The 26312-nt window shown below is 39.9% G+C and overlaps 3 protein-coding genes across 6 annotated transcripts; 2 read left to right on the plus strand and 1 right to left on the minus strand.

Moving 5' to 3' along the window:
• Positions 1 to 124: 124 nt before the first annotated feature.
• On the minus strand, positions 125 to 3300 carry pno1 (partner of NOB1 homolog). Its single transcript, XM_022752830.1, has 7 exons — positions 3021 to 3300; positions 2071 to 2217; positions 1874 to 1957; positions 1384 to 1444; positions 1134 to 1251; positions 521 to 591; positions 125 to 424 (listed from the first exon to the last, which is right to left on the minus strand). Exons 1-7 carry the CDS (start codon positions 3216 to 3218, stop codon positions 357 to 359), a joined length of 747 nt encoding a protein of 248 aa, XP_022608551.1. The 5' UTR covers positions 3219 to 3300; the 3' UTR covers positions 125 to 356.
• A 112-nt stretch (positions 3301 to 3412) lies between these two features.
• Positions 3413 to 8688, plus strand: wdr92 (WD repeat domain 92). Its single transcript, XM_022752829.1, has 8 exons — positions 3413 to 3808; positions 4829 to 4929; positions 5125 to 5255; positions 5395 to 5496; positions 5614 to 5729; positions 6339 to 6473; positions 7522 to 7619; positions 7720 to 8688. Exons 1-8 carry the CDS (start codon positions 3623 to 3625, stop codon positions 7925 to 7927), a joined length of 1077 nt encoding a protein of 358 aa, XP_022608550.1. The 5' UTR covers positions 3413 to 3622; the 3' UTR covers positions 7928 to 8688.
• A 12596-nt stretch (positions 8689 to 21284) lies between these two features.
• Positions 21285 to 24122, plus strand: c1d (C1D nuclear receptor corepressor). Of its 4 annotated transcripts, none has more exons than XM_022752956.1 (5): positions 21285 to 21307; positions 21854 to 21993; positions 22611 to 22677; positions 23170 to 23225; positions 23328 to 24122. In XM_022752956.1, the coding sequence occupies exons 2-5, from the start codon at positions 21856 to 21858 to the stop codon at positions 23532 to 23534; spliced, it is 468 nt and encodes a 155-aa protein (XP_022608677.1). In that variant the 5' UTR covers positions 21285 to 21307; positions 21854 to 21855; the 3' UTR covers positions 23535 to 24122. The 4 variants fall into 4 exon arrangements, with proteins under 4 accessions (XP_022608677.1, XP_022608674.1, XP_022608675.1 ...); XM_022752953.1 differs by lacking the exon at positions 21285 to 21307 and adding an exon at positions 21397 to 21419; XM_022752954.1 differs by lacking the exon at positions 21285 to 21307 and adding an exon at positions 21474 to 21561 and having other exon boundaries at positions 21852 to 21993.
• The last annotated feature ends 2190 nt before the right edge of the window (positions 24123 to 26312 follow it).

Raw genomic sequence — 26312 nt, forward strand, 5'->3', positions numbered from 1 at the left:
TGACCAGAAATGTGTCGCCATAAGCAGCAACTTGAATTGTCAGAGGGAGCATAGAGTCATCATTCGTTCCTGCTCTCCAAAACCTGCCACCCTACACACTTCAGTGACAATACTGAACTCAATCTTTAGTGGATTTGTACTTATTTATTTACACAAACTCATAGTTTCAGATACCTGCATTTTGTTTCTGCATGTACCAGAACTTTTTCCTCATGTGGAGCCAACTGATTCAAAAACCAGCTGGAAAACATGAGGCCATGACAGAGGCAGCCGACAGTCTTAACAACACGGATCAAAGTGGGAATTCCATCAGCCAATGGGGGAAGAGGTAAATACACACGGCAACCAATGAGACTTCAGAATCTTTCAGCAGTCCTGCTAGCCACCACTCTGATGTTGCCATAGACCTTTGAAGGAGGACTTCCTGTAAGGGCACAAGGATTTAATCCGCACGACATCTAGATCCAAAGAGACTGTTGAAAATACAACATCAACTATATGAAAATGATGTCCTCCTTACCCAAGATTAAGTTACAAATCGCTGTCCGGGCCATCTTGATATTCTGAAAAGACCCTAATATGTGAACTTTTCTGTTGAGAGACAGTTTAAGAAACAAGAAATCAGACTTCTCTCTGCAGTTAAACAACTACAACACATTTTACAAGCACACCAGCTCACTTATAAATATTCCTGTGAGGTAGGAAATCACAGTTTATAGTCAGCAATTCAATGACACAATCGAATGTTTCTGCATTTAAAAACAAAGCACAAAACTTCAGTCCAGTTTTAGAGAAGTGAGTCTTTCCTCTGTGCCAAACTGAAAACTCTTTTCCTGTTTTTTTTTTTGTTTTTTTTTTTAAACCAGGCATTTGGGCATTTGGAGATAATTTGATTTGGAAGTAGTAATTCACAAACTTGTGTGATGGTTGTAGCAGTTCAGTTTGACAGATAATGCAATGAAACTGCCAAAACAAAACGTTGCTGCAAAAGTGCAATAAAATAAGTGATTTTTTTTTTTTTTAAAAAGAGCTTAATCATGGTCAATTATCCCTGTAATAAAACTGTGACCACAAAATGATTGTGATCATCATTTTACTGTAACGTTGAAGGAATGATGGTGGGGAGTACTCACGTGTCTGCAAGCACAATGCGAGTCTTTGTGACGTTTTCAATGGTGAATTTGGTTTTCCCTCCCTTCCCTGCTACTCTTCCGATGGCTCTGGATAAGTGGTCTCCCTTCAGAGGTTTCACTGCCAGGACAGACAACAATTAAATAAACACGAGAGACATCTAGTTCATTTTTCTATCAGAGAAAGAAAAGTGTTCATAAAAGGTGGCCTGTTTCAGAGCAGAGAGAAGGATCCATGGTGCAGCGATCTTACCGTCTGTGACATCAAAGCTTTCTAGGAAAAGCTCATCTAATCTGATGAGAGCTAGGGCATCCTGGGAAGAGAAAGTGTGAGTGTTACATCACAATCATAAAACACAAAGAATGAAATATTGTGACAGTATTATAAAGCTAAGTGTTTCTGCTTATTCAAAATCAAATACCCAGTGTGATGTATGAAAGTTGACAAAGATAATACATTCTTGTGCTTGTTTAAACAATAGGCTAAGGGGTATTGAACAAATTTCCTGTAGCAGGGAGGAACCTTTATTTTATTGGCAGTAGACGACTTGGACTTGAGAAAAGTTCAATATCAGCAAACCAATTATAAGATCTAGTCCTGATCCTAAATCTCTCCCCAAACTTGGGTATTGGCCTGACAAATACAGATTTAGTACAAAAACAGACGGAGAAATCCTATTTAAAAAATGCCAGGAAAATGAAAACATGCAGAGCTCACCAAAGCCTTCCATTAGTGTACTTACTTCAACCTGGAATCCTAGAACAAAGGCTCTAACAAAATCTGCTGCTTTTGTGAGGGAGGCAATGTCCTGTGTGTCTTTGCATGTCTGAAAGAAAGAAGGCATATTACACATACACACAAAACTGTGGGTACCAGAGAAAAACAGAGACATTATTATAGTGTTAACATTGCTTAAATAATGGGGCTGTGGAAACTTACTTTGATTTCAACGTTTCTAGTTTTGAGGTTGAATCTGACTTGCAGCTGAAGGTTCTCGACAATGGGAGTGAAAATCTTCATCCAGTTGTCCTTCAGTGGGGTGTATCTGTGAGCCGGGACAGCGATTTTGAGCATGTCATCTGGTCCCTGAAACACACGTGAAACAATCACAATCATACTGTGTAAAAGCATTAAAGACACATGTTCTGTAGCACTAAATTGGGATTTATTAGAATTCCACTTGAGTTACCTGCAACTATAGATTATTTTCAATAACAATTAATCTACTTCTTCACTATCTATTTTTTCCCCAATTAATCGACTTGTCGTGACTGATTGTTCTTTTCAGCGTTTAATTGCTGATGCATTCATCTGTAATGATGGTTTTTAAGTTGTGGGTGGTCTCTCTAATCCTTGAACTGCTGGGTGGTAATTAATTATGAATATTTTATGAGCTTATCCAATGTTTTGCATTTTAAATCTTATTTTGAGAAGTAGCCAGTGACTGCAGCTATCATACATGACACTGGCAGTTTCATTATTTCCCTCGGCTCACAGAAACAAACCAGTTTTCTAGGGCTGAAGTGACTGAAGTTTATTGATAGAAAACTGATTGGCAGCAAATATAGACTCAACATGTTCACCTGCGCTTCATGGGCAGCCTAAACAATCAATAAGGCAAACTTGGCAGAACAGGGCAAGTCTCAAAAATATTCAATCGATGTGCTGGAAGAATTTCAAACCTGTACACAACAGCAGTTATAGGTGTTTTTGTCTCCCCCTGTGCTACTACAGTTTAGTCCAGACAAGACTTAGCTACTAAACTACTGTACATTAATAATAATAATGACTAATTTAACGTGTGATGAAGAGAAATGACATTAAATAAACGCTCACGTTGGATAAAGTTGAGACAATACACAAAGCACATGTACACACAGATTAGTTACCCTTAGTTTGTCGCCTGAGATCGGTGGAAACTGCGGCCGCTTGACTGCCACGGGCTCTTCTGTGTCCATGTCCGCTCCACCTTGTTCACGTTTTCGCTTCTGAGTCTTTTTAGATTTGACCTTTGTGAAAGAATCTGTGTCATCTTTACTCTCCGTGGCAGCGCCGGCGACAGGAACTGTACTTTTATCGATGTCCATCCTGAAGTGAGTTTTTAAAATCGGTTTAAAGAGTCAAAACTGAAGCAGACTGAGGCCACAGTGGCATGAGAGCTACCCTCGTGCGGCGGAAAGGACCCAAACTGCCACAGCGTTAGTGCCTGTAGAGTGAAAATAATTAATAATAGGAATAATTGTGTGATAATTGACAAATATATCTCAGTTGTTTACTCAAGTTTAGTTTTATTCAGGGGAATATTTGGATAAATTGTCTATGTATGTCAACATTAACTCGGGAGATAACATTTTTTGTCAGGCATCTCTTTAGGCAGCCGCGCTACACGGGTGTCATTTGTTTTGGCAGCGAAATCCCCCGCTGAACGTTTGTCCTGTTAGTTTTCAAGAGCTTTTCGGCCGTTTTATTGAATATTTCCAAATCAGCAAAGATGTCATCGCCTCTATCAAAGCCTCAGATTATTGCGCATATTCAGAAGAGCTTGAACTACACCGTTTTCGACACTAAATGGATTCCGTGCAGCGCGAAGTTTGTCTGTCTGGGGAACTTTCCAAGAGGAACCGGAGTAATGCAAATATATGAAGTGAAGCAAGGGGAGGCTCAGCTTATCAAGGAGGTAAATAACACCTTAACATGCTACTCTTGCTTGTTTTTTTGCCTCTATCTATCTCATTATATATCTGGCTTATCTAAGGTTTCTAGAAAAGTCTTGCTAGGTTGTTGTCTCCATAGCAACAGGCAACAAATGACCTCTATTACTCAAAAGTTTTTGAACACCCCCCTATTATATTAATATTTTTAAGAATAGATTACGCTAGTGTACAGTATAACTGTCGTTTTGGCCTTCCCGGTGCACCTGTCCTTCATAAAGTGCTAATTAGCTGTAAAATTAGGATCTGAGAGGTTGCTAACCATTTACAGGTGTTCAGAGTTAGGCCTGTGGTGGAACAACCTAGAGGACATTTAAAAGCCACCATCAGAGGCAAATATCAGCTCATTAAAAGGGAAAAAGTATGATTCTGATCAGTGTCAGTGACAAAATCTCCGAAGTCTTAATGATGACAGAGTTTTTATCCCAGCCAATCCCTTCTCCCAACTCTCCACTTTCCTTGTGCCAACTGGCCAAAATGCACTGCAAACTGTGAGACAAAGTGCTTAAAGACACATTAACAAATCTCTAAAGTGTGAGGGACAACAATCCTTGCATTCCTACTTGATTTGCGCAACATAATACTTGACCCATGTAAGTAAAAAGAAAAATATCAAAAAGAAAGTAGTGTCTTTGAGCACTGCAGCTTCCTGACAATCAAAGCAGACATGTTCTTATAAATATATAGTTTGACATCTAGCAGACATCAGTGGGCAGCTACGTGAGAGTTGGTATTAATTATTGTTTGGTAAGTAAATGTTTGCTCATGCCTGGGCAATTTCAATTAAATCAACTTTGACAAACATTTCTAATTTCTTTTATACCTATCCTTACATGTAGTTTTTAAATTTAGGCTATTTGCCTTTAACACATTTGTCAAGACTGACCAAAAATAAGTATTTGGTTCTTTCTATACTGCTATTTCACTGCTTGTTTCATTTTGCCATTCTTTGAGTGAAAGAAAACCTTGTTACTCTAATATTTTAGGTTGAGAAGCCGAAGCCCATAAAGTGTGGGACATTTGGGGCAACATCTCTTCAACAAAGACACATAGCAACCGGGGATTTTGACGGAAATCTCAATATATGGTATTTTATCCACACCCACTGATGTCACACCATCTGTGTCTTGCCACTAGTAGCATGAAACGGTGAAAGCAAGGTTTTATTTTATAACTGGCCTCTTAATAGAGTTGCTGTCTGACTGAATTGAAAGTGAGTTCACACTCTACGTGTTTTTAAGTCTGCTGGTTCATTCAGTACAGATGCTTCTGTTGTCCACAGGGATCTGGAGATACCTGAAGTGCCAGTGTACAGTGTAAAGGCCCACAAAGAAATAGTGAATAGTATCGACGGTGTTGGTGGTCTGGGGATTGGAGATGGCGCCCCTGAGATAGTCACCGGAAGCAGAGACGGTTTGATGTCATTTACAATTAAAACCTCTTCAAAGCATTGATGTAAAGACAAAAAGAAGATCCTAGAGTGAATCTTTGAAATCAAATTATCTCATTTTTAAGTTAGCTAAGATGTCATTTTTTCCTTGGGGTGTTACAGGGACAGTAAAGGTGTGGGATCCCAGACAGAAAGATTCACCTGTAGCCAACATGGAGCCTATGGAAGGTGAAACCAAGAGGGACTGCTGGACTGTTGCATTTGGTGAGTAAAATATTTTTTTTAAATATTAAAAATATAAGCTTTCAGGGTTGAAAGAGGGTCCTGTGCTTTTGTTATGAATGAAAACAGTGTTCATTTTCCTTTGACTTTTCATCACAGGTCATGCCTTTAATGATCAAGACCGGTGTGTGTGTGCTGGTTATGACAATGGGGACATCAAACTCTTTGACCTGCGAAATATGTCTCTACGGTGGGAAACCAACATTAAAAATGGGGTAAAGTGAACACTGTATTGAAATGGTAAAGCATAAAGTAAATCTGCCAACAAGTGGTGTGACAGCCTCTGTTGCATGTGATTTTTGTGAAGTTGTTAAACATTTCCGGCGAAGATTTTCCTCTTGATTTTGTCAAATATGTAGCCAGTGAGGCACCACAGGAAGAAAATTACAACCTTTTCAGAAGAAAACAGGGACTCAAACTGACAGTGTGATTTAGCCAACTCAGCCCTGAAACACAAAGAGTAGTTCTCCTATTGAAAACCGATGTTGTTATTAGGATAAACTGTCCAATCATACGTCATTTCTTTTGCACTGCAACCTGCACTTGAATCATACAGTAGACAAAAACAGGGACAGATGTGGAGACAGAGTTGAAAATGACTTCCCAGCGCAATTTAGAATAAAACCACAGGGGAAGTCTGAAGTCAGTGCACTGATTTTTATAGTCGTGTCTCTTACTCATCACCTCTTGAATGTAGATGAACCTGCCAGGGGTCATTATGCCCATTTCAACAGATTCTGTTGTATGGAAAAACTTGGAGTGGAGTCCTGCCATGTGATAAATGCCCAGGGAGTGACTGTTATTTTTTCTTACATCATGACCAGGTATGCGGTGTAGAGTTTGACAGGAAAGACATCAACATGAACAAGTTGGTGGCCACCTCCCTGGAGGGAAAATTCCACGTCTTTGACATGAGGACCCAGCACCCAACCAAGGGCTTCGCCTCTGTTTCCGAAAAGGTAATTGACCTGGGTGAAGCGAGCCAGACGGATGTTTGGCTCCTACGTATGGAAAAACGTCAAAAGATTAGTATCATTATTATTATTATTAGTTTTACATTTGTATGGGACAGAGGGAAATGGGGCTCGCGTCGTTTTGACCGTTTTCACAGCTGGAAGTGTTTGGGGTTGTGTTTGTCTAACATTCTCTGTGGCTTTGTGACACTGGCCAAAAATGACACTGGGCCAGCTAGGAGAGAGAAGTGTGGCGTTTTGTGGGAAAATGCTAGAAAAACACACTTAAACTGGTATTAGTGCACAGCCCAGCTCGCCAAGTGTTTGCATGGTCTGAGAGATGAGAGGCCTCAGCTTTCGAAATATTTGTCCAGTTCTTCTGAGAGATCAACAGTTGGCACATCAGTGTCTCCAAGCATGAATCATAAGGTTCCACCAGATATATTTTTTGGTCTAAGAAGATATCAGTGTAGCATTACAGAGAAGTCTTAACATGTGGCTGAGGCATTGGATTTTTATTATATTCTTTTATATATTATTATCAACATATATTATAATCAACATCTCAAAACTATACTCTAGATGAGAATTTGCAGCTAGTGGATTTTAAAGGCACCATTTGCTATATATTTACTAGAATTTTTAAAGTGGGATACAGTTTTGTTTATTTGTGTTGCATTACCACATCGTTTCTTCAAATCAGTCACAGTGGAATAAACTCATTAACAATGCTCAAACTATTTTCTGGAGGTGTTCTTTATATGTACAGGCAAAGTATTAGCTCTCACCAGTGCAGTTCTGTCAGTTTACACAAGGAAAGTGGAGCATTGGTAAAGGTGGGGGCAGGCGAATACGGCCTAATAGAAGAGATCACACTGGAGATAAAAGCTGCAATCATAACTGTGTAAGACCATATAATTTTCCCCTCATCAGATTAAAGTATTTAAGAGATTTTCGACGCAGGCTTACAATGTCTTGAAAGTTGCTAAGAATGAATTTTGTCATTACTATTTTAATTGTAAATTAAGTAAATGATCTCTCTTCTTTATTTAAGGCTCATAAGTCGACCGTCTGGCAGGTGAAGCATTTGCCTCAAAACCGAGACATCTTTATGACTGCAGGGGGAGCAGGCAACCTACATGTGTGGAAATAGTAAGTAATTTTTGTTAAATGGGAATCAGGTTCTTTTTTTTTTTTTTTGATTTACTATAAACTGGAAAATATTTTAATTGTGTTTTGATGTCATTTCCAGCGAGTATCCTGCTCAGAGAAGCAAGAAGGACTCAGATGGCGGGGATGTGGGCGTAGCCGGCACTGTCAACCTCTTACAGAACGTCACTCTGTCCACTCAGCCAATCTCAAGCCTGGACTGGAGTCCTGACAAACAGGGCCTGTGTGTGTGTTCAGGCTTTGACCAGTCTGTCCGCGTGCTCATTGTCACCAAACTCCACATGGTGTGAAAAAGCGGACGACAACAAAGACTGATGGTCTGTGCAGCCCTGTACAAAACAAGATGCAACAACACAGATGCATCAATAGTGTTTAAATCACTGCCTTTTTCTGAGGCTGAATTGTACTCCTGGTCATCTTTGGATTGATGATCTTTTATTTGAAGACAACGATTTCCTACTGCAGGTCTTTGCAGCTGTCCATATAGATTTCATACAGCTGATACTCATCTTTAGACTTATCTTGCCAGAAAATAATTTAACTCATATGAACTGGGAAAGTGCTTGACTGAGCCTTGGAGGCAATGTTGTCCTCTAGTGCAGAGAAATACCCTTATAACACGATGATACATTTCCCATATTATCATAAAGCCTCTACTAGGATGGATAAATGAGTCATTTAATCTCTGGCTTGGAATAATACTTTGGGGATCAAGATATGATTTCTTTATCTATTACCATTTTTGTAGGATGCTTACTGAAACACCTGTCTTTTGTTGCACTATTGGTGAATGTTGTACTCGAGTTTTGTCTATTGTTCAAATGGTCACTTTTGATATGACATTTTAATGAGAACTCAAATTAAATGTGTGTTTGGAGCGAAAAATTATCCTTTTTCTCAGTGTCCCCTATCCAATATGAAAGGCTTATTTATGACATCAAGAGTAAGTAAAGTCAAGAGAACTACTGTCTGGATGTAGAGTAAGCAAACTGTGAGTCACTTCAGGATCCAAAAGGATTAATACATTTGCTAGAAGTTTACAAGCATCATGTCCAGCATTTGAACTTGAAGAAGTCCTGTAGATCCTCATCGTCCTCATGTTTGTCATGGATCCTCGCGTAGACACTCTTCAGCAGCTTGGTCATGGACTTTCCATCCAAGATGTCGATGTACTTCTCTATGCAACCTACAAACACAGCCACAGATTAGTACAGAAGTCTCTGTCATGTTGTTTGAAGTGTGTTTTAAATTTTTTAAATGGTATTTATTTGATTTTAAATCAAACATTTCAGATGTTTCATGTAACAATATATTACATCTTCAGACGACTAAATGATTCCAACCTGACTTGCCCTGTGCAGGCACTTATTTATCTGACATCATGCTGCATGTATGCTCTCTATGTCATGTGTTGTGCCATCTATCTGGCCACCGCACCAGTTGAGTGTGATACATCTCTATAAATAGATCTCAAGTCACGGGCCTGGCTACATGATTTCAATAAAACACTGCATTTAACACATTTATTAAATATAGATGACCTGGTGATGAACTGGAAAATGTTGGTAGATCAGTGTTTGCAAATAGTAAGTGCTTGTCATTCAAGATAGCTGGGGTTTGTCAAATAGCATGGTGTAAAGAATGTCACCATTTTATTTTGAACAAAATAATATGAAAGTTTGCATTTTTCTGTGACTGACGATCTTAATGTGTAATCTGCAAATTCTGTTTGCTTAAACTTTAAAAACATTTATTCCTGCTAACTACTACTGCTGAGTTTTGACTTCTTCCAAGGCTAATATTACAATTAATACAGTACTCATAATATAGTAATAGTAATCACTTAGGCCCATGACTTTTCCGTGTGCCACCAGACTGGGGCTCAGCTGCGGGTGGTCGTACTGCTCCAGCATCATCAGCATGCGGACGATCTCTCCTGTGATGAAGGCATCATCGAAGCTTTGCTCCCCCACAGGCTTCAGAGGGAATCTGCAGTACACCTCCACTGCAGCCTGTGGGTCTGATGGCTCCAGCAGCTGCACAAGCTCAATGTAGGCATCGTGGACCTAGACAGCCAGGCAATTCCTTAGCTACATTTTGTTTGGATTACATCAGTTGAGGGAAATCGACACCAGACACGCTGCTCTTATGTCTGTATGAATGACAACTATACTTGCAAGTTATTCAGGTTATCCTAAAAATCACATGTTAAATCCCCCAACGTACAGATCGTCTCTTAGCCATGAGACATCATTTAGTCTGAAACCACTCAGGAAGCAACAGCTCTCTTGTCTTGATCACCACATATTCTACCACTTACAGATCTTTTTTTTTTCAATGAAACCAAATGTTATGTAATTGTCTAATCCAACAGAGGAGCATGGGATCATTCCACTGGAATTAATCACCAAGACTGGAGTCACAGTTGGATGGGTGTGAAACTGGTGATGTAATTTTATAGCCATTGTAAGCTGCGTTGTAAGAGCATTGAGAAAATGCCTGAAATCTAAATGTAAGAGATAAGAGCTGACCCCTGGTGCCATGGAGATGACCTCGTGGTAGAGCTGCTTTGCCTGGTCCTGGGTGTCTTCAGAGCGAGAGAGGGCGCGAGCCAGACCCAGCCGTGGGATATGAGACCTGCGGTTCACCGGACTGGGCACAGTGACTCCCACAGGAGGCTCTGCAACTAGACATAAAGTAGAATTACCTCCTTTGATAAACGGAAGAAAAAGACATTGAGAGACGTACATTATTTCATGCCATGTCATAGATTAGCTTTCACAATGACACAATTGTTATCTAAAGTGAAACTGCAACTTTTTTAATTTCATACCTCTTGACCAGTGTAATATTTACATGTTCTTACAAAAAGGAGTAAATTAAGTTACCATACCTGAAACAGTGTAAGGTGTGGTGATCTAATGTGACGTCACATCATCCACATTTGAACAGTTATCATTAGGATTGGGAATTTTATATATTTTTAGGGTGAATTTGAAGTTGGTTAATGCAACATAAAGTAAAAGAATAATTAAAGGAACCAAATGAACCATTAAAAACATGTTTCAGCTATCATTTAATGTGTGTCATCTGCCCTCAACATGTGACATGTTCACATTAGAATACTTAGATTAGATACTCCTTAAAAGAGTATTTAGTTTGAACTCCTCTTACATACAGGGTGCATCAACCCCCTTTATCCCCCCACATTTCTTTCTGTCTTTTATGGTATGAACTTTGAGCTTATATATAAACATTATATTCAGTTTAAAACTAAGATTTGTTTCCCCTAAATCATGACAAGATTTTGGGGAGCTCAGTGCTTGTGCCATGCCTTACTTACCCTCCGCTGTCTCAACAGCAATGGGGCAACAGTCCTGTTTAGACTTGTTAGCGGGGAGCTGAGGTTTATTGCCAGTTTTACCTGATCCATCTGGCTTGACTGCTGCTCCAGCTCTCCCCCTACAGGAGAGAAAACATTTCACTTCTGAGTTAGGTATAATATGGCATACATATCACATTTCTGTCAGTGTTAATGTCTAAGTTTTGTAATGTTTTGCTAATGTGCATATACACTCATATGTACACATAGTCCTCAAACTTTTCAAGATATGTGAATGTTTCCTTCATTCAAATAATCCACTTTTCATACAGCCTCTACAAGGAAACAAACTTAAAGCTTGTTCTTGTGAAGCTCCCCAGATCGATAAACAGTCATGGACTGTGTTTGTACTTGGCATAAAAATGTAGCAGGTCAAACAGTCAAATTCACTTGTGTCCAGACGAAATCTTCCACGAATAAATAGATGTGAACAAACATCCACAGGCAACCACATCACAGGTCTGCCACACACTTGACTCAGGCTGCCAGCGTGACTCACCTGGCTGCAGGGGTTTTGGCTGCAGGACCGGCAGCTTTCCCTCCCCTGATGGGGGCTGGGGTTGCAGGAGCAGGAGCTTTGGTTACAGCTGCCGCCACCCGCCCTTGACCAGGCCCTCCTCTGCCCCGCCTAGCTCCTCTCTTGGCCACACTGGTGTCAGAAGGCCCCTTCACTCCCACTGGTTGGGTGATGGACTGCTTGGCAGCTTTCTCATTTTCAGCCTTGTGCCGGTCCTGCCACCACCTTTGTTCTGAGCAAACAGGGGATGATTAATGTGGGTGTAGAGTTCATTTTCAAAAGTCTATCATAATTGTTAAATATAAAGTGTTTCAGCAGGGACACGTCTATCATTTAGGAATTGCTCAGGTTACCATATCATATACAGCCTGAACTGTCATGAAACCAATGCTGTGCATATGATTTTTACATCAGTGTAAGATGATGCCAATCTCTATGTAATTCTCTGTTGCTGTGTTTCTGAGACCTTAATGCCAAAGACAGTAAGTACACAACAGAGACTCACTGCTCAGCTGTTCAGGAGGCTCTCCACTCTGAGTCTTGTTTTCCAGCTCAATGCTGGCCTGGAAGCTGAGGCAGGCATCAGTTCTGGCTTCGTTTGACCTGCCTGAATTTGGGTTGTTGTCATATTGAGCTAGCTGTGCCAGACCTAAGAGAAAGAGGGCGTGGCTGTCCCGTGGTGTGATCACTACTGCCAGCTGGCATGCCTGTACAAAGCAGCAGGGGAGGTGGGAAGAAGGTAAAGTCTGGATTCTCTGAACCAAAAACAGAAATCTGTGGTTTGTTAACTTTGCAAAACAGAAAAATAAGAGAAAACAAAAACAGACCTACTAATAAAATACACATTTTGAATGTTTCGTTGCCCAACAGAACACTCTTACCTTCTCCTGCATGTCCAGCAGCTCCTGGCAGGAGGGGATAGACGTGAGGCGTATGAGAGCTGTGAGGGCCTGGCATCTCTTCGCCACCAGGGACTGCCTGCTGGTGCCATCTTTGGCCTGGGGCTCACCCTGCTGGATCAGCCTCTGCAGCAGGGAGAAGTGAGCATGCAGCAACACCCACTCCAGCTGCCCGCTCACCTCGCCACGACACACACACTGACTCACACTCTGGGCAGTCAGCACTGCTACACTGAAGCATTCCAGCACAGAAACAGAGCAGACACAGGCTTTTCATGTAGCACTCAAACACTTATTAAAGTGGTTCATACTGATGTGAATGTTGAGACTTTTCTTTGAATCACACCTTCACTATGGAGATGAGTGAGAGCTAACTGGAGCTGAGAGCCACCACAAACACAGAGTAGAGAGAAAATATGACCTAAAAAAAAATCTGTGGAAGTCTTACTTAAAACTTCTGGTTTGTAACATACGTGTGATAAACCTGTTCAGCACTCATGGCCTTCCCAGGCAGCACGTTGTGTTGCAGTTGTCCCAGAGTGAGAAGGCCTCGCAGGAACTGTGTGCTGAGGCTGGACAGAGGCTCTGATGGATCCTGCTCCACCCAGCTGTAGAGAAAAACATAAAAGCGTATGACAGCACAGAAAAAACAGCCATGACGACCACAAGGAACTTGCATAAAAGCAAAACAAACAAATCCAAGGAACAGAATGTCTTTCATTATAGATCACAGAGACCAGTCAATCCACAAATTTACTCACCTCTTTTTCAACTAGTTAAGAATCAGATCACATAATGTTCACTAAAATGTTCCCCCCTTTCAATTCAGTTTTTTATTGTTTTGCCCACTTGCTGAAAAAGATGGTGGTTTGTGAAAAACCTATATCGATATCAAGACTTTAAAATGTCTATTTAAAAAAAAACCTGTGTATAAGTGACACTGCAGATGTTATGTCAGTGTGTTCCTGTAGACTATGATGGTCTTCTTCTGTCCTATTCCTCCTCCTGCAGGCTTAAACAGAACATCCTGGTATATTACTGATACCGCCATGCCCTCTCACTCTCTCACTGTCTCGCTGAATGCATCCACCTCCACCAGACACGCACACACACATACACAGACACACACACACACACACACGCACACACAAGTGCACACCTCTTGCTGCAGCGCTGGCTGACAAAGTGCTCCAGTCCCTGTTGTAAGAACAGAGCAGCCTCTTTCTCTGTGTCCACAGAGGCTTTCTGCTCCTGCTGCAGCAGAGCCAGCCCAGTGAAGAATCTGAGAAAATGAACACAGAAGAGATGTTGAATACAAAGCTCGCTCCTACTCTGTGCTTTTACATGTTAATCCTGACCCCATTTACCCTGATGAACTGCCAGGCCTCTCCTCACATTGTAACTATGCTTTTTTCAATTCCCCAATCCGTATATGATCATATGATATCATATAGAGGTTGTAGGGGAGGGAGCATTTGAAGAGCAGGTTGAAAGTTTGGTTATCTTATGTTACAGTAACACAGAAAAGCATTCTGCTTCTGCTTCTACTACCATCAATACTTCTGTGATCTGACCTGAGTGCTAGATCTAAAGGGCGCAGTGCCAGGCCGCTCTGGAGATGCTGCAGGGCTTCCCTACTCCTCCCCTGCAGCAGCAGCAGCCTTCCTACATGGAGGTTGTACTCCCAGCTGTCTGGACTCAGAGACCAGGCGTCCAGGTATTTCATCAGAGCTCGGTGGACACAGTTCTCCTCGTCCCGCACAGCTGAACCGCTATCCTGCAACCAGGGAGTAGGGAGTTCAGTTTCATCTGCCATTTAGTGATGAGTAATTATTTAGTGGGGGCTTTAATCCAAACAGCTTTACAGAACAATAGCTATGTGTCACAGCAGTCTCTTACATTACACAACAAGCTACATAAAAATGCATAACTTAAGTATGCATAACCTGTGACAGTTTCTGGCAGGATGCTGTGCTATAGCAGTGGAAAATGGCAAGATATTCTGGTTCTGAAAATCAAATCTACTTAATTTGCAAAATGATCAAAAGCTACTAATTAATCCGCAATTAAAGACTATTATTAGTGTGTTTTTAAAATATTGTGATGCCTGTAACGTCTTAATTGTCCCTTGGTAGCCTCTAAGATAAGTCAAAGGCCTCCTGATGTATTCTGATGTGCAAGACATTGATCTGAGAGAGACAGAGACACAGAGCGGTGAGATTGCAGAAGCTGCTTGTCTATACTGGTCTCTCAGTAATTATCTCATCACTAATAGACACAGATGTGTGCTCAAGCAACAACATCACAGGTGTTTGCAGTACACATACAAAAATAGTATCACAATATACATGATCATTTGCTTTTTAGGTGTTTCCCTGGTGCTCTTAATTAGAGCAAGTAAAATAAACTTAGCAACCCACAGTATGACACATTTACCTTGCCAGATTTCTTGGAGAGCCAGATGTAGAGAGTCTGAACATAGTCTGCTTTGCCGGACTGTCCCTGCTCTCTGAGCTGCTGATACTCTTTATCCAAGGCCTGAAGCTGGTTCTCCACTGTGGGCGTGCCGAGGAAACCATGGAGTTTACACACAGCCAGGATGTCATCCTGACGTGCTGTTGATTTGGCATCGCTTAATTCATCTCTGTCCCTATCAGTCTGGAGACCAAGGAAAGAAGAAGTGAGAGGTTGGGTTGCTCTCAGCTGCGCAATTCACTATTTTCAAATTTAAGGAAATTTTCATTTTTAAATTTGAATTTTGTGAATGTGTTTCACAGTGTCAGCGCTGAAAAGAATTTTAATAAAAATATCTTTAAATAAAAATGTTTGAAGCACCACAGTATGTAGTCTGCTTGTTCTGCTACAGCTCAGCATCTGAGCAAAACCTTCCTACCTTCTGCTGGAGGCCATACATCTCTGTGGCAAAGTGCTGCTCCTCCAGAACAAGACCCAACAGGAAGTGGAGTCTGGCATCTCTGGAGTTGAGTCTGATAGCTGATGCATAATGGACAGCTGCCTGCTCCAGGTTATGCAGAGGAGACTGGCCATCCTCATACTGCAACATGTCCCCTGTGGAAATGTGAGAAATAAACAGCGTACAGCCTGAAAAGCCTCTGCAAAATCTCTGCATCTGGCAACAGATCACTGAGTGTGTTTACTGTCTACTGCTAAATTTACCATTTTACAGCTTAAACCTTTAAAATCTTAACACTCTAACACTAACTATAAAAAAACAAGAAATACAAACTATGTGTCTTCTACAAAAAACCCAGAGCCATTTAAAATGTAAAGATTTAATTACAAAAGAACAAAAGGTAAGATGACAAACTTAACAAATAAAATAGGCTGCAGAAACCAAATGAGAGTTCAGCTCTTCTGTTTGGCTACATATCAAATTTAATTAAAAAAATTTAATTATAATCATTTTAATTGGTGATCTTCTCAGGGTTTGTCTGCTACTATGTGTAGTTTTAATGTCTAAAACTGGGTTGATATCACCACAAGATTTCTATTTTGAGGAAAATTCATCAGTATTTATCATGTACGCACGCTCCTAATGTTAATATATCATATGCAGTATTTATTTATATTAAAGTTTGACAATATCTACACAAGTGATACATTCATCATCGTCCAGCTTGATCCGGTACAACAGAAAAAACTTGTTTATATTATAAGAGGTGAAAATGAACTGTGCTCCCTGACTCGGTCGTCCTCTCCCCCCTCTCTCTCCCTGGCGTTGCATCTCAGTTCAGTCACAGTGACTTTCATTCAGTCCTCTGGGATCAGTCTCGAATGACCCGTCTCAGAGTCATCAAACAATTAGCAAGGAACAAGTAGCTGAGAAAAGACGAGCAGTAACTTGAGTGTCTGGCACGTCGGATAGAGGAGGAAGCTCCGGAGGCAACCGCTAACAAGTCCATTTTCATGTATTTTTTAATGGCTGAAGCTGAGCTGCTGTGCCAAGGCAGGGCAAAGAAAATGACTCTTCTGTCCATTCGCCAAGGGTGTGTTCAAATGCTCAGCAGACAGTTTTGTTATTTAGCTGCAGAATACAAAAGAAACTCCAGAAGCTCTCTGCTAAAGTGGATGGTAATTGACTTAGCGGCATTTTATAAGAAATATAATATGTACAGAAAATTGGTAATTGTGATGAATATAGTTTTTGACACTCTTTCTGGCCTGTACACTTTTTTTTGGCTCAAAAAAAAATTCCTCCCAAGAAAAAGAGTTAATGAAACAGCGTTTTTTATTATTATAGTAATGTTCGTGGCGATTTATATGCGTAAAAATGTAGAGGGTGAGAAGGTTATTAAAGTCAGGGGGTTGTAAGTTGGTATTGACTTCCAACAAATTTTGATAAATGACTTCCATTTAACTTCTGATCCTACACTCTTGGTTTGGAAAGTATTACATGCCTGGTTTTGGCAGGTGTTGCCGGTAGAGTTTCAGGTGATCCTGCGCCAATGCGCACAGTTTATCCACATGGTCTTCTCCTGATGTCATTTGTAGTCTTTTCTCCCAGTTACGCACCTGTAGCAGAGAAAGAAAACAATTATCCACCCATGAAGCACAACGGGCCAAGCAGTAAAGCTGAATCAGATATGAGATTATACAGGTAGGGGTGATGACTACATGAACTATATTATGATTTACAATCCTACAGTAGCAGGCAAGAATGTATTTAAATAAATCCTCTTAATCCCAGTCTATGCTATATAGTTTGGTATGTTCAAGAAAAGTGTGTACTCAGCTTTACAGCCTTGATGTTAAATAACAGGAATGATTTATTACCTCCAATATGTGTTTAGTCTCTATCTCCAAACAACTGGATGATGCAAAGTGTCTCTTATACCAGCTTGTCTCTGTGACATCCTGTAAATGAACATGAACATATGTGAGGTGCATTTACACACTCTGGAGTTTGCTGGGTTCATCTTCCTCTTGATTCTTGGTCAAGGTAAGATAACAATTTATTAAATGCAACAACCCTAACACACCTCTGCACCCTCTCTATAAATACCTGCACACATTCACTGCACACAATTTATTGTTTTATCCACTCTCAACTGTGTTACCACAAACACACACACACAAACACAAGATACTTTTACTCTGGAAGTTAAACCGGCACTTAGTCACCATAAAGGGAGCGCTGACTTGTAAATAAAGGATGAGCAGAGTGGAGGTCGGGCAGTGATTTTGGCAAAGCAGAGCGCTGTTTAATCTTATATACTGACCTTTGCATCCAGGTCCCCTGTGGGCCTGTGTGGACAGTCCAGAGAGTGTGACCCCAGCTCAGACAGCTTCATCACACTGTCACATCCTATGTTAAAAAAACATCACAGACACAGTAAATCACACATTAGGGGTCGATGCTACTGTAGTGCTAACAACAAGTTTGCATCTTTTTTACAGGATGAATTGAGCAAACTATGTTCAAATAACTGTATTTAACTACTACTGTAGTAAAAAAGTCTATTGCATTTTGTTCTGGTGCAACTCTATCTAATTATCTAGATGTAACGTCTGCAATTTCTGGAAAATAAAATATATCTGAAATAAGTCTAGGTTGTCTAGAAATACACATCTGACTAACCAGAGAAAAGCCTGCTGGATATAAAGGCCTGATCTAATATCCAGCTGGATACACAAGGTCTTAGTTAAGTAATAGTATCCCCCTCATTACAGGAACATAATAGTTGTCTACAGTATCATCATGTTACATGATAGTATAGTGGTGGTGTAATCAGAACTGTTGGGAGTTAAGTCAAAGTGTAGTTAGCATTTTAACAATGTACAACAATGTACGTTATACAAGCATTTCTTAGAGGTAGAGCTGTTTCAGAGGAAGAAATAATTCAACTGATCTTAAAAAATGGTTGAGCATATGAATCAGTTACCTGAATGCAGCAAATAACTTTTTCTTATTCATCAATAATTGTGAAATTCATGTCCTTGCAATGTTAGCAAACTATTTACCTTCCTCCTCACTTGCTTTTTTACTCAGCTTTAGGCAGAAATAACAGTGGGTCTATTACTCTACCCATTGACCTTTAACTCAACCAGTAAGAGCTTTGCCTAAACAGCAGGTTTGCTTTAGACAAACAGATTACAGGCTTTACCTCGGTAAATAAAGAAGCACTTGACCAGAGCATCTGACATCTCCCTGTCAAGGTCCAGTTCAACAACTTTCCAGCCGTCTCCCAGAGGACAATCGCCAAGTGGGTCAACTTTTGAACGTCGTGTCAGCATCTCAATATAAGGCCTTGAGAAGATGTGTTTTGGGTCACTGCAAATCAAAAACATCATATAACATTTTTTTTTAATATCCAATGACTATAATTAACCAAAGTTAAACAAAATAGCTAAATTAGGGAGTTAGTGGCAATTTCTATTGGTAAACTGAGAAACTGTGATGATTGTTGGTTTAATGTATTTTACTTTTGATTTTTTGTTTTACACTTGCATCAACTGTAAAGCACTTAGCACAGAAGAAATGCTGTTAAAGTGAAAATGATAAAGGGGGTGTCTGCTCTTACTAGTACTGATAACATTTTCTCATAAATCTTCCTGTTCAAGTCTCACCTGTGGTTGATAGATACAGGCCTATAAAAAGCAGTCAGGGACACTGGACATTCATAGTCCAGCTGCTGTTTCCCATCAGTGAAGGTCACGGCCATGGGAATTAGCTCTCGAGTCACCAACACTGTATACACCTGACAGTTAGAGTCAGATTTAATTTAAAAAATGGACCACTGTAGCAGAACAGCACAGCCTTTCAGAATCTAAAACAATCCAAACCATCTGTATTCAATTTGTATTGACCTATATACTATTATTCATGAATGTGGAACAAGTGTGTGAAACTTTTAAATGTAAGATTAGTGTAGGTCACAAGGTAAGTAGGTAGGCAAAGATGAGGTGAGCTGCAAAGCTATGAAGGTATTTTGAAATATAATTTAGTCACTTCATTGTGGTAATCAAACACACATAAAGCCGTGCATCATAACAGTAACGCCTATATGATAATGAGCAGTCGTCTACTTATGTCTCATCCCACCTGTGAATTACTGCCATCTGCTGAACAGACTGAGATCTCCACCACAGTGTCTCCAAAATTCAGATGGACTGGTTGTGAGCTGTCTGACCCATTCACGGTAACTTTTATGTTTTTGTCTGGCACCTTGGGAAGCAGTGTCACGGCATTACAGTGAAAGGGAACAATACCTGGTGACAAAAGTTTACAATGAGGGCAACAGAAATCAGCAACATCAAGAAAAATAAATATTATGTAATATTTCTAATGCTCAGAAATGTGAAAAAAAATTTTAAAATTTTTTCTGCATCTTTTGATAGAAGAATTACGATCATGGGATATAGTTACACATGTATTAACTTTTAATGTATTAGTGTATTTACTACATTAAAATGAACAATGGCAAAACAAGGCAGTATAACTCTAATATAACCTGCTTAACCCAGTGTGGCAGTTCAGGGGATAGTAAATTAAGCCTGGACTCACTATTGTATTCGTAGATTTTCCTACAAAATGCGGGATGAAGTGGAATATCTCCGTCCACAGTAAGATTACTAAGCTCTGCAATCTTTGCAGACAGTTTGGTGATTTCCACGCAGTATTTCTTTAAGGTGCCATCCTCAGCTACCACCTCGATTTCTACTCTGTTCAACCCATCATTCAGTTTAATGCTGCTGGAACCGTCACCAAAGAGCTGAAATCATTTTTAAAAAACGAGGTTAAATTAACGTATTAGCTGACAAATCAGAGGCAAATGTCACATAATTTACTGCACAGTACTCACAATACTGTATGAAGCCCCAGAGTCACTAGTGAGCAGGTTCACAGTCACTTTATTGACACTGCTCTCCACTGTCACTTTGTAGTCTGTAACTTCTGGAGTGAAGGCTGGATGGAGCTTCCCACGAGAAACAGAGAGCTTCTCCAAATCACAATTGTCCATGTTTCAAGCCTTTTTTCTGGTTTCGTTGTGTTCAGCTACAGTACAACAGTGTATACGGTCCAACTGTTGTCCCTGACATCCCGGCACACTCAGCTTCATTTACCGCACTGACGCCCCGGGTTACCATAGTAACGCGAGCACCTACACTGCCTTCAGGCATTATGTTACCACGAGCAACATTAGCTGTTAGCGGAAATATTTTAAACGCATTTTCTTTAACTAACAACAAAACTTGACGAGTAATCCAACACAACTCACAAACCCAAGCTTAGTTTTTGCTATACATTTTGACAGAACTCAGATATCTTTCAAAAAGTATTTAGAAGTCAATACAGAGGGGAGGACCTGGTAGACACCTTTGGTTGTTGATCAATGTGCCGAAAATAGTTTTGTTAGATACTCTTGTGAAAACTCCAGGGGTCTGCAACCTTTACTATTAAAAGAGCCATATAGTTATACTATATATAAAAATTAACTATAGTTAATTGCATTTATGAAATTATAGAACTAAAAAAAACTGTTGAAATTTTATTGCTGTTTTTACCCGTTATAACAAAGGAAAACACCAAACTTTTATGAATAAGATAAAAAAAACACTGGCACGTGTATGCCTACTTATAGATAAAACACAGAAATATGCAGACCTATTTGAGTCCTTCTCTTATTTGTGAAGGATCGGGAAAAAAAAGTAACCCACTTTGTAATAAATAAAACATATGGCTGCAGACTTGTCTTATTATTTGGATTTATCCATGGTTAGCTTACCGGGGGTCCGAAACAAAAGATTACCTGTTAAAAGCAGTTAACGAGCTCTTTCGTTCTTCCAAACGGCAGACGGCAGTAGAGTGCAGAAGACGAGGACAAGGACGCTGAAGTTAGCTTCCAATTGGGTATTTAGGGGGAACGTTACATGAAAAAGTTATAACACTAGAACACAGCATTAAGGCTTTACAGCGCTTTTCACGTCAAGAAGTGGATCAAAAAAGGAGAATATGTCACTCAGTAATATAATTTCAATTTCTCTTAACTTTTGCTTAACTGGCAAATAGAGGAATAGGAAGATACAAATCAGAAACTAACTTCAGCGACGTTGGTATTTTTTGACGTAATTTCCTGTCTTCTAAAGCGTGCTGCCTGTTAGAAGGTAAAACAGAAATGTTCAACGTTAAATACCGTAAGATTCAGGTTCGAGCGAATCTGTATTGCCGTTAAACCAGTAATAAATGTTGCTTCATTAATAGTTTATACGGTAAATTTCTACACATATAAACGCTCGGCTTTTTATCTGTTAGCAACATGTGCAAGCTGTATGATTAGCTACTTAGCTAGCAGTACAGATTTGAAAGTGAGCCTTTTTGCTATTATTGTAAAATCTAATGAAAGTCATGTTACAACAGAGCTACATAACATCGTATGACATTAATTGTCTTCCAGAGAAATGGCAGCGGACATGAGGACGGAGGACTACCCTCATGAGATAGACGAACAGCTCACAGGCTTCGACTCCTCCGTTTCTTCTGTCAAAACCATGTTAGAGAAATTGATGTCGATGCCTAGAAATGACCTGCTGCAAAAGGTAGGCAAACAAAGACAGAATTAATGCTACTAGTTACACATTTTCCATGACAAGTCAAAATGTCACTTGTGATGAGTCTACATCACAGACCAATTTATAGATTAACATCATATCATGCAAACATATTTTTTTGTTTTGACTTGTATCGGTGGTGAAACAGAGAAAATTTAATTCGAATTTTGAGACATGATGCTCCTGCTCCGCCAAATATCACAGAGAACTACTGTGTCCATCCATCCATTATTCAATCTGTCGAGGCTTGCAGGGGGCTTGGAGCCTCTCCCATCTCACACTGGGCAAAAGGCAGGGTACACCCCTGAACAGGTTACCAGTCTATCAAAGGGCTAATTACACATCTAGACTCCTCTATCATGAGTTTGCTATTTACCAGTTCATTAGCAGAGTAACATTTTTCATGCAAAACCTGCAGTAAACCAGAAAATATGATGCTGGTGTGTAGCAAGCAGTCTGTGATGTAATGTAGGTCAACATAGTGCACATGAGCACAATTTTTACTTTTGGCTTGTCAAACTGGTAATGACATTTTTGTGATTGCAGGATTTTGAATCCTTTTTATACAGCTGGTTTGAATTAAACTAAATCTGGTTTATTGACAGCTGGATCCTTTGGATCAAGCCAAGCTGGACCTGATGTCTGCCTACACCCTCAATTCATTATTCTGGAGTAAGTTTTATGGATTCCTTGTAATCACATAATTATTCACATGATTTTTTTTCTTACTCACTGTGGCTGATTTAAATTATCACTACTTTATGTGATTTATGGTTGCTCAATGAGTTATGGCACATACCATATACATGTGACATTATTCCTGTCTGTTTTGTATCTACCAAAAAATCAAAAATGCTAAAACATAAAGCTACTGTACTATATATGAAAACAGACAATAGTAGAACAGTGTGGCAGGGATTAAGTGCCAGCAATACAATGTAATTTCAGATGTAAAGAGGAAATGACAGTGGTATAATGATGCCAGACACAGCCTTTGAGACCCTGGGCTTAGACTGAATATTTTCTTTGCTTATGACACTGTGAGATATAAAGACAAAAGCTTGTCTTTGAAAATAATGTATCCCAGAGAAACCTGTATTGAATATGTATTGATTTTGAATCAACATACAGTACATGCTGTCTTACTTTTGGTCTCATTTACAGTGTACTTGGTTACACAAGGAGTAAATCCCAGAGAACATGGAATCAAGCAAGAATTGGTATGTACTGTATCTTTTCTCTGAACTGTCTTTGAAATAATCACTTTTTCCTCACTATTTACGTGCATTGTCTAATTTGTCTGTACCTGTTCTATTCTTCAGGAGCGAATAAGGACTTACATGAACAGAGTGAAGGAGATCACTGACAAGAAGAAAGCTGCCCGTCTAGATAAAGGCGCCGCTGCACGCTTTCTCAGGAATGCTCTCTATGATCCAGAGGAAAAAGAATCGAGAAAAAGAACAGCATCCAAGAAAGCAGCCAACACACCAGCTGACACCCCGCAGTCAAAGCGTCCAAAGCAGAGCTGAAATTAAGGAGGATCTGTACAGTCCTTGCAGTTTGCACCACTTACTTGGGCAGCAAACACTGGAGTTAACAACTTTGCTCACAAGAAATTTTCTAAGACTGTTTGATAAGGCATCATATAAGACAACTTGAGACAACAAAATATACTTTGGTGTTCATCTGGGTTGCTCACCAGTCAGGATCATGGATTCAGCAAATGTTGCTAGATGTAGTAGAAACACAAGACTAACTAAATGCCATCTACAACACACCATCCAGGTTTTTCTGAACATATTTCTGGACAATGATGCTGGCAACTGCTCTAGAATTTAATGGATACGTAAAAAATGTTTTTTTTGTATTAAGGATAAATGTTAATGCCTGTGTGTTTTGAAGTAATTTTTGCAATGTGCATGTTTTTACACATTGCACTGATAAATGTATGGTGATGCATTTTCTTTTATTGACTTTAATTGACTTAATGAATAATGCTGAACAAACCTGATGTTTGAGTCATTTTTAGTTTATATTCCTGTTCTTTTGTTCATGTTTTCCATTGTTACCTGTTATTGTGCAGGAAACATTGGTAATAAAATTCTTAGGTAAAACAATCCAGTGTATGCTTCTGACTTTCCTCAACAGGGCTTTTTCATAGAGGAAATGTTGACATGTCACAGTTGGAAAAGCTCAGGTGTAAAATTATTGATGGCTGAATTGCATATCATTGCTTTGGTGTCAGGGTTATGGTATTGTGAATGCTGACTAATTTTCATGGCTTACTTGGAAAGAACTGAGCCATTGTCAAAGTAATTAGTATCAACTGTGCTTTTCCTGCTGTTACCAGTTGCAGTTGCTGCTGTGAAAATTGCTCAAATGGCCTTTTTTGTCTGTCATCGACAGCATGGTTGCCATATCCTGTCTTAGGGGCAGGTTTTAAATAGTTATGACTCTGGAGTGGCCTGATTTGCCTACATGAGCACCCCTCTAACACTCAGGTTGGAGTCCAAACATTTGAAAAAGACATTTTTGTATAACATAAGAGGGTTGGGTTAATACAAGTAGGTTTAATTGTGTTTTTATCCTATGAAATGGCAACATTTGCTGCTATGAAGCTACTGGGTAAATTGGCCACTGACTGATGCACTAAATTTGTTGCAGCTTGGTGCATATGATTTCAGACTATACTAACCTGGTTATGTGATAAGGCTGGGTTGTTCACATATTATTAATCTTCCCTTGTATCTACTGATTACCAGTGGTCGGTTTCTCAGTAACCAGTCTGCATGTATTAATTAGAGTGGTGAGTGTTCTTTGACACACTTTTTACATAATCATGTCTTCATATAGTTGACTTTACATGTCAGAATAGCAGTAAATATAGCAAAGCTTTTGTGTCCATAGTAACAAGGCTTTACTTTATAGAGGAAGTTTCCAAAAAAGAAAAATTAGGTTGAGATGTTGCCTTCTTGAACTAGATAAAATTGCGTATTCTGCTCACGCGGCAATATCGAGGGCTGATTAATGGAGCCAACACAGATGTACCAGTACTGCAGTTCTTCGAATGGTCGCATGAGACTGGCTCCAACAGCGAGTCAATCTTCATCTATACACATATTAAAATGCACAACTTTACAGCAGAAATAAACATTTTTACATCCTGGTGCAAAAACGGTTTTGGCCACTTTAGCTAATTAATTCCTTCATGACAACTGTACGGGGGGGGGTGTTTGATTTATTATTACTACTATTATTATTGTTGTTTTTTATAAATCACCCGTTTAAATATTATTAAGGCTTGAAGTTATGCAAAATTGAGAGCGCGACCGCCTTGAGTGACATGTGGGCGTGGTCACGCTTGGCTAGCCGCTCGGTGTCTAGCTGCTAGCTATCCATTCGGCGCCACCTCAGTGATCGAGTCAGTGAACGTGACCTCCCGGCCGTGTTAGTGGTGTCGGTGTCCTTTGGAGGAGTTTTCATGCACATATCGGATAAATAATATGAACTTCTGTGCGTTTAACTGACTAACAGGACGTGAGGAAGTTTGTGTTCCTGTTTTTTGAGGTGAGTGAAAGTTTAGTGTTTTATATATATATATATATATATAATATATGCTAACAGGTGTGCGCTCTTCATATCTGGCGTGTTAGCTTAGGCGGTTAGCTAGCTATTTAGCCTTGGGTTAGCCTTCGAGCAAGCCGCCCAGCTGTGCTAGCAATGCTAACGCGAGCTCTTGCTTCCCACAGTTTATAACCAGCATGCACTGAAGTCTTGGCTGCACACACACACCACCTTTTTGCTCATTTGTGAATTAGCCTGGAGTTTTGCAGCGTCTGCCTCGGCCAAAATGGCGACGGCGGGGCTGTCCGCAGAGTTTCCAAACACTCCTAGGACGTCCCAACTTTCCTCAACAGGCGTTTTTCACAGATTAAATTTCGACAATACCAGTGGGAAAAGCTCAGGTGTAAAATTAATGTTGGCTGCATTGCATTGCATTGCTTGGTTTCAGTGTTATGGTATTTTGAATGCTAACTCATTTTCATGGCTTATTTGACTAGAACTGAGCCTTTGTTAAAGTAATTAGTAACACCTGTGCTTTTCCTGCTGTTACAAGTTGCAGTGCGTCTGTCTTTATATACAGTTTATGATTGAACCACTAAAAGCAGCCCATTATTTAATTCATGGTAGCAATTTAAACTGGTCTGTGTGTGGGTCAAATCTGTAACCTTTTGATTACAAAACGGCCTCTGTAACCATCAAAAATACTACTGTGGCTGCATGGCTGCACAGTATAAGCATATGCT

Source organism: Seriola dumerili, unplaced genomic scaffold (genome assembly GCF_002260705.1).
Source record: "Seriola dumerili isolate Sdu_G_001 unplaced genomic scaffold, Sdu_1.0 BDQW01000187.1, whole genome shotgun sequence".
Classification (NCBI taxonomy): Eukaryota; Metazoa; Chordata; class Actinopteri; order Carangiformes; family Carangidae; genus Seriola; species Seriola dumerili.

What these genes read in the sequence shown, in the direction of transcription:
- c1d (XM_022752953.1), top strand. An exon ending in CCTCAATTCATTATTCTGGA is followed by an intron (nt 22,678 to 23,169) that starts GTAAGTTTTATG and finishes TCTCATTTACAG; the next exon opens with TGTACTTGGTTACACAAGGA. An exon ending in ATGGAATCAAGCAAGAATTG is followed by an intron (nt 23,226 to 23,327) that starts GTATGTACTGTA and finishes TCTATTCTTCAG; the next exon opens with GAGCGAATAAGGACTTACAT.
- pno1 (XM_022752830.1), bottom strand. Translation starts at nt 3,218, where the DNA reads ATGGACATCGATAAAAGTACAGTTCCTGTCGCCGGCGCTGCCACGGAG. An exon ending in CTAGAAACGTTGAAATCAAA is followed by an intron (nt 1,958 to 2,070) that starts GTAAGTTTCCAC and finishes TCTTTCTTTCAG; the next exon opens with ACATGCAAAGACACACAGGA. An exon ending in AAGCTTTGATGTCACAGACG is followed by an intron (nt 1,252 to 1,383) that starts GTAAGATCGCTG and finishes CTGTCCTGGCAG; the next exon opens with TGAAACCTCTGAAGGGAGAC.
- wdr92 (XM_022752829.1), top strand. Translation starts at nt 3,623, where the DNA reads ATGTCATCGCCTCTATCAAAGCCTCAGATTATTGCGCATATTCAGAAG. An exon ending in CTGCTGGACTGTTGCATTTG is followed by an intron (nt 5,497 to 5,613) that starts GTGAGTAAAATA and finishes TTTTCATCACAG; the next exon opens with GTCATGCCTTTAATGATCAA. An exon ending in TCGCCTCTGTTTCCGAAAAG is followed by an intron (nt 6,474 to 7,521) that starts GTAATTGACCTG and finishes TCTTTATTTAAG; the next exon opens with GCTCATAAGTCGACCGTCTG.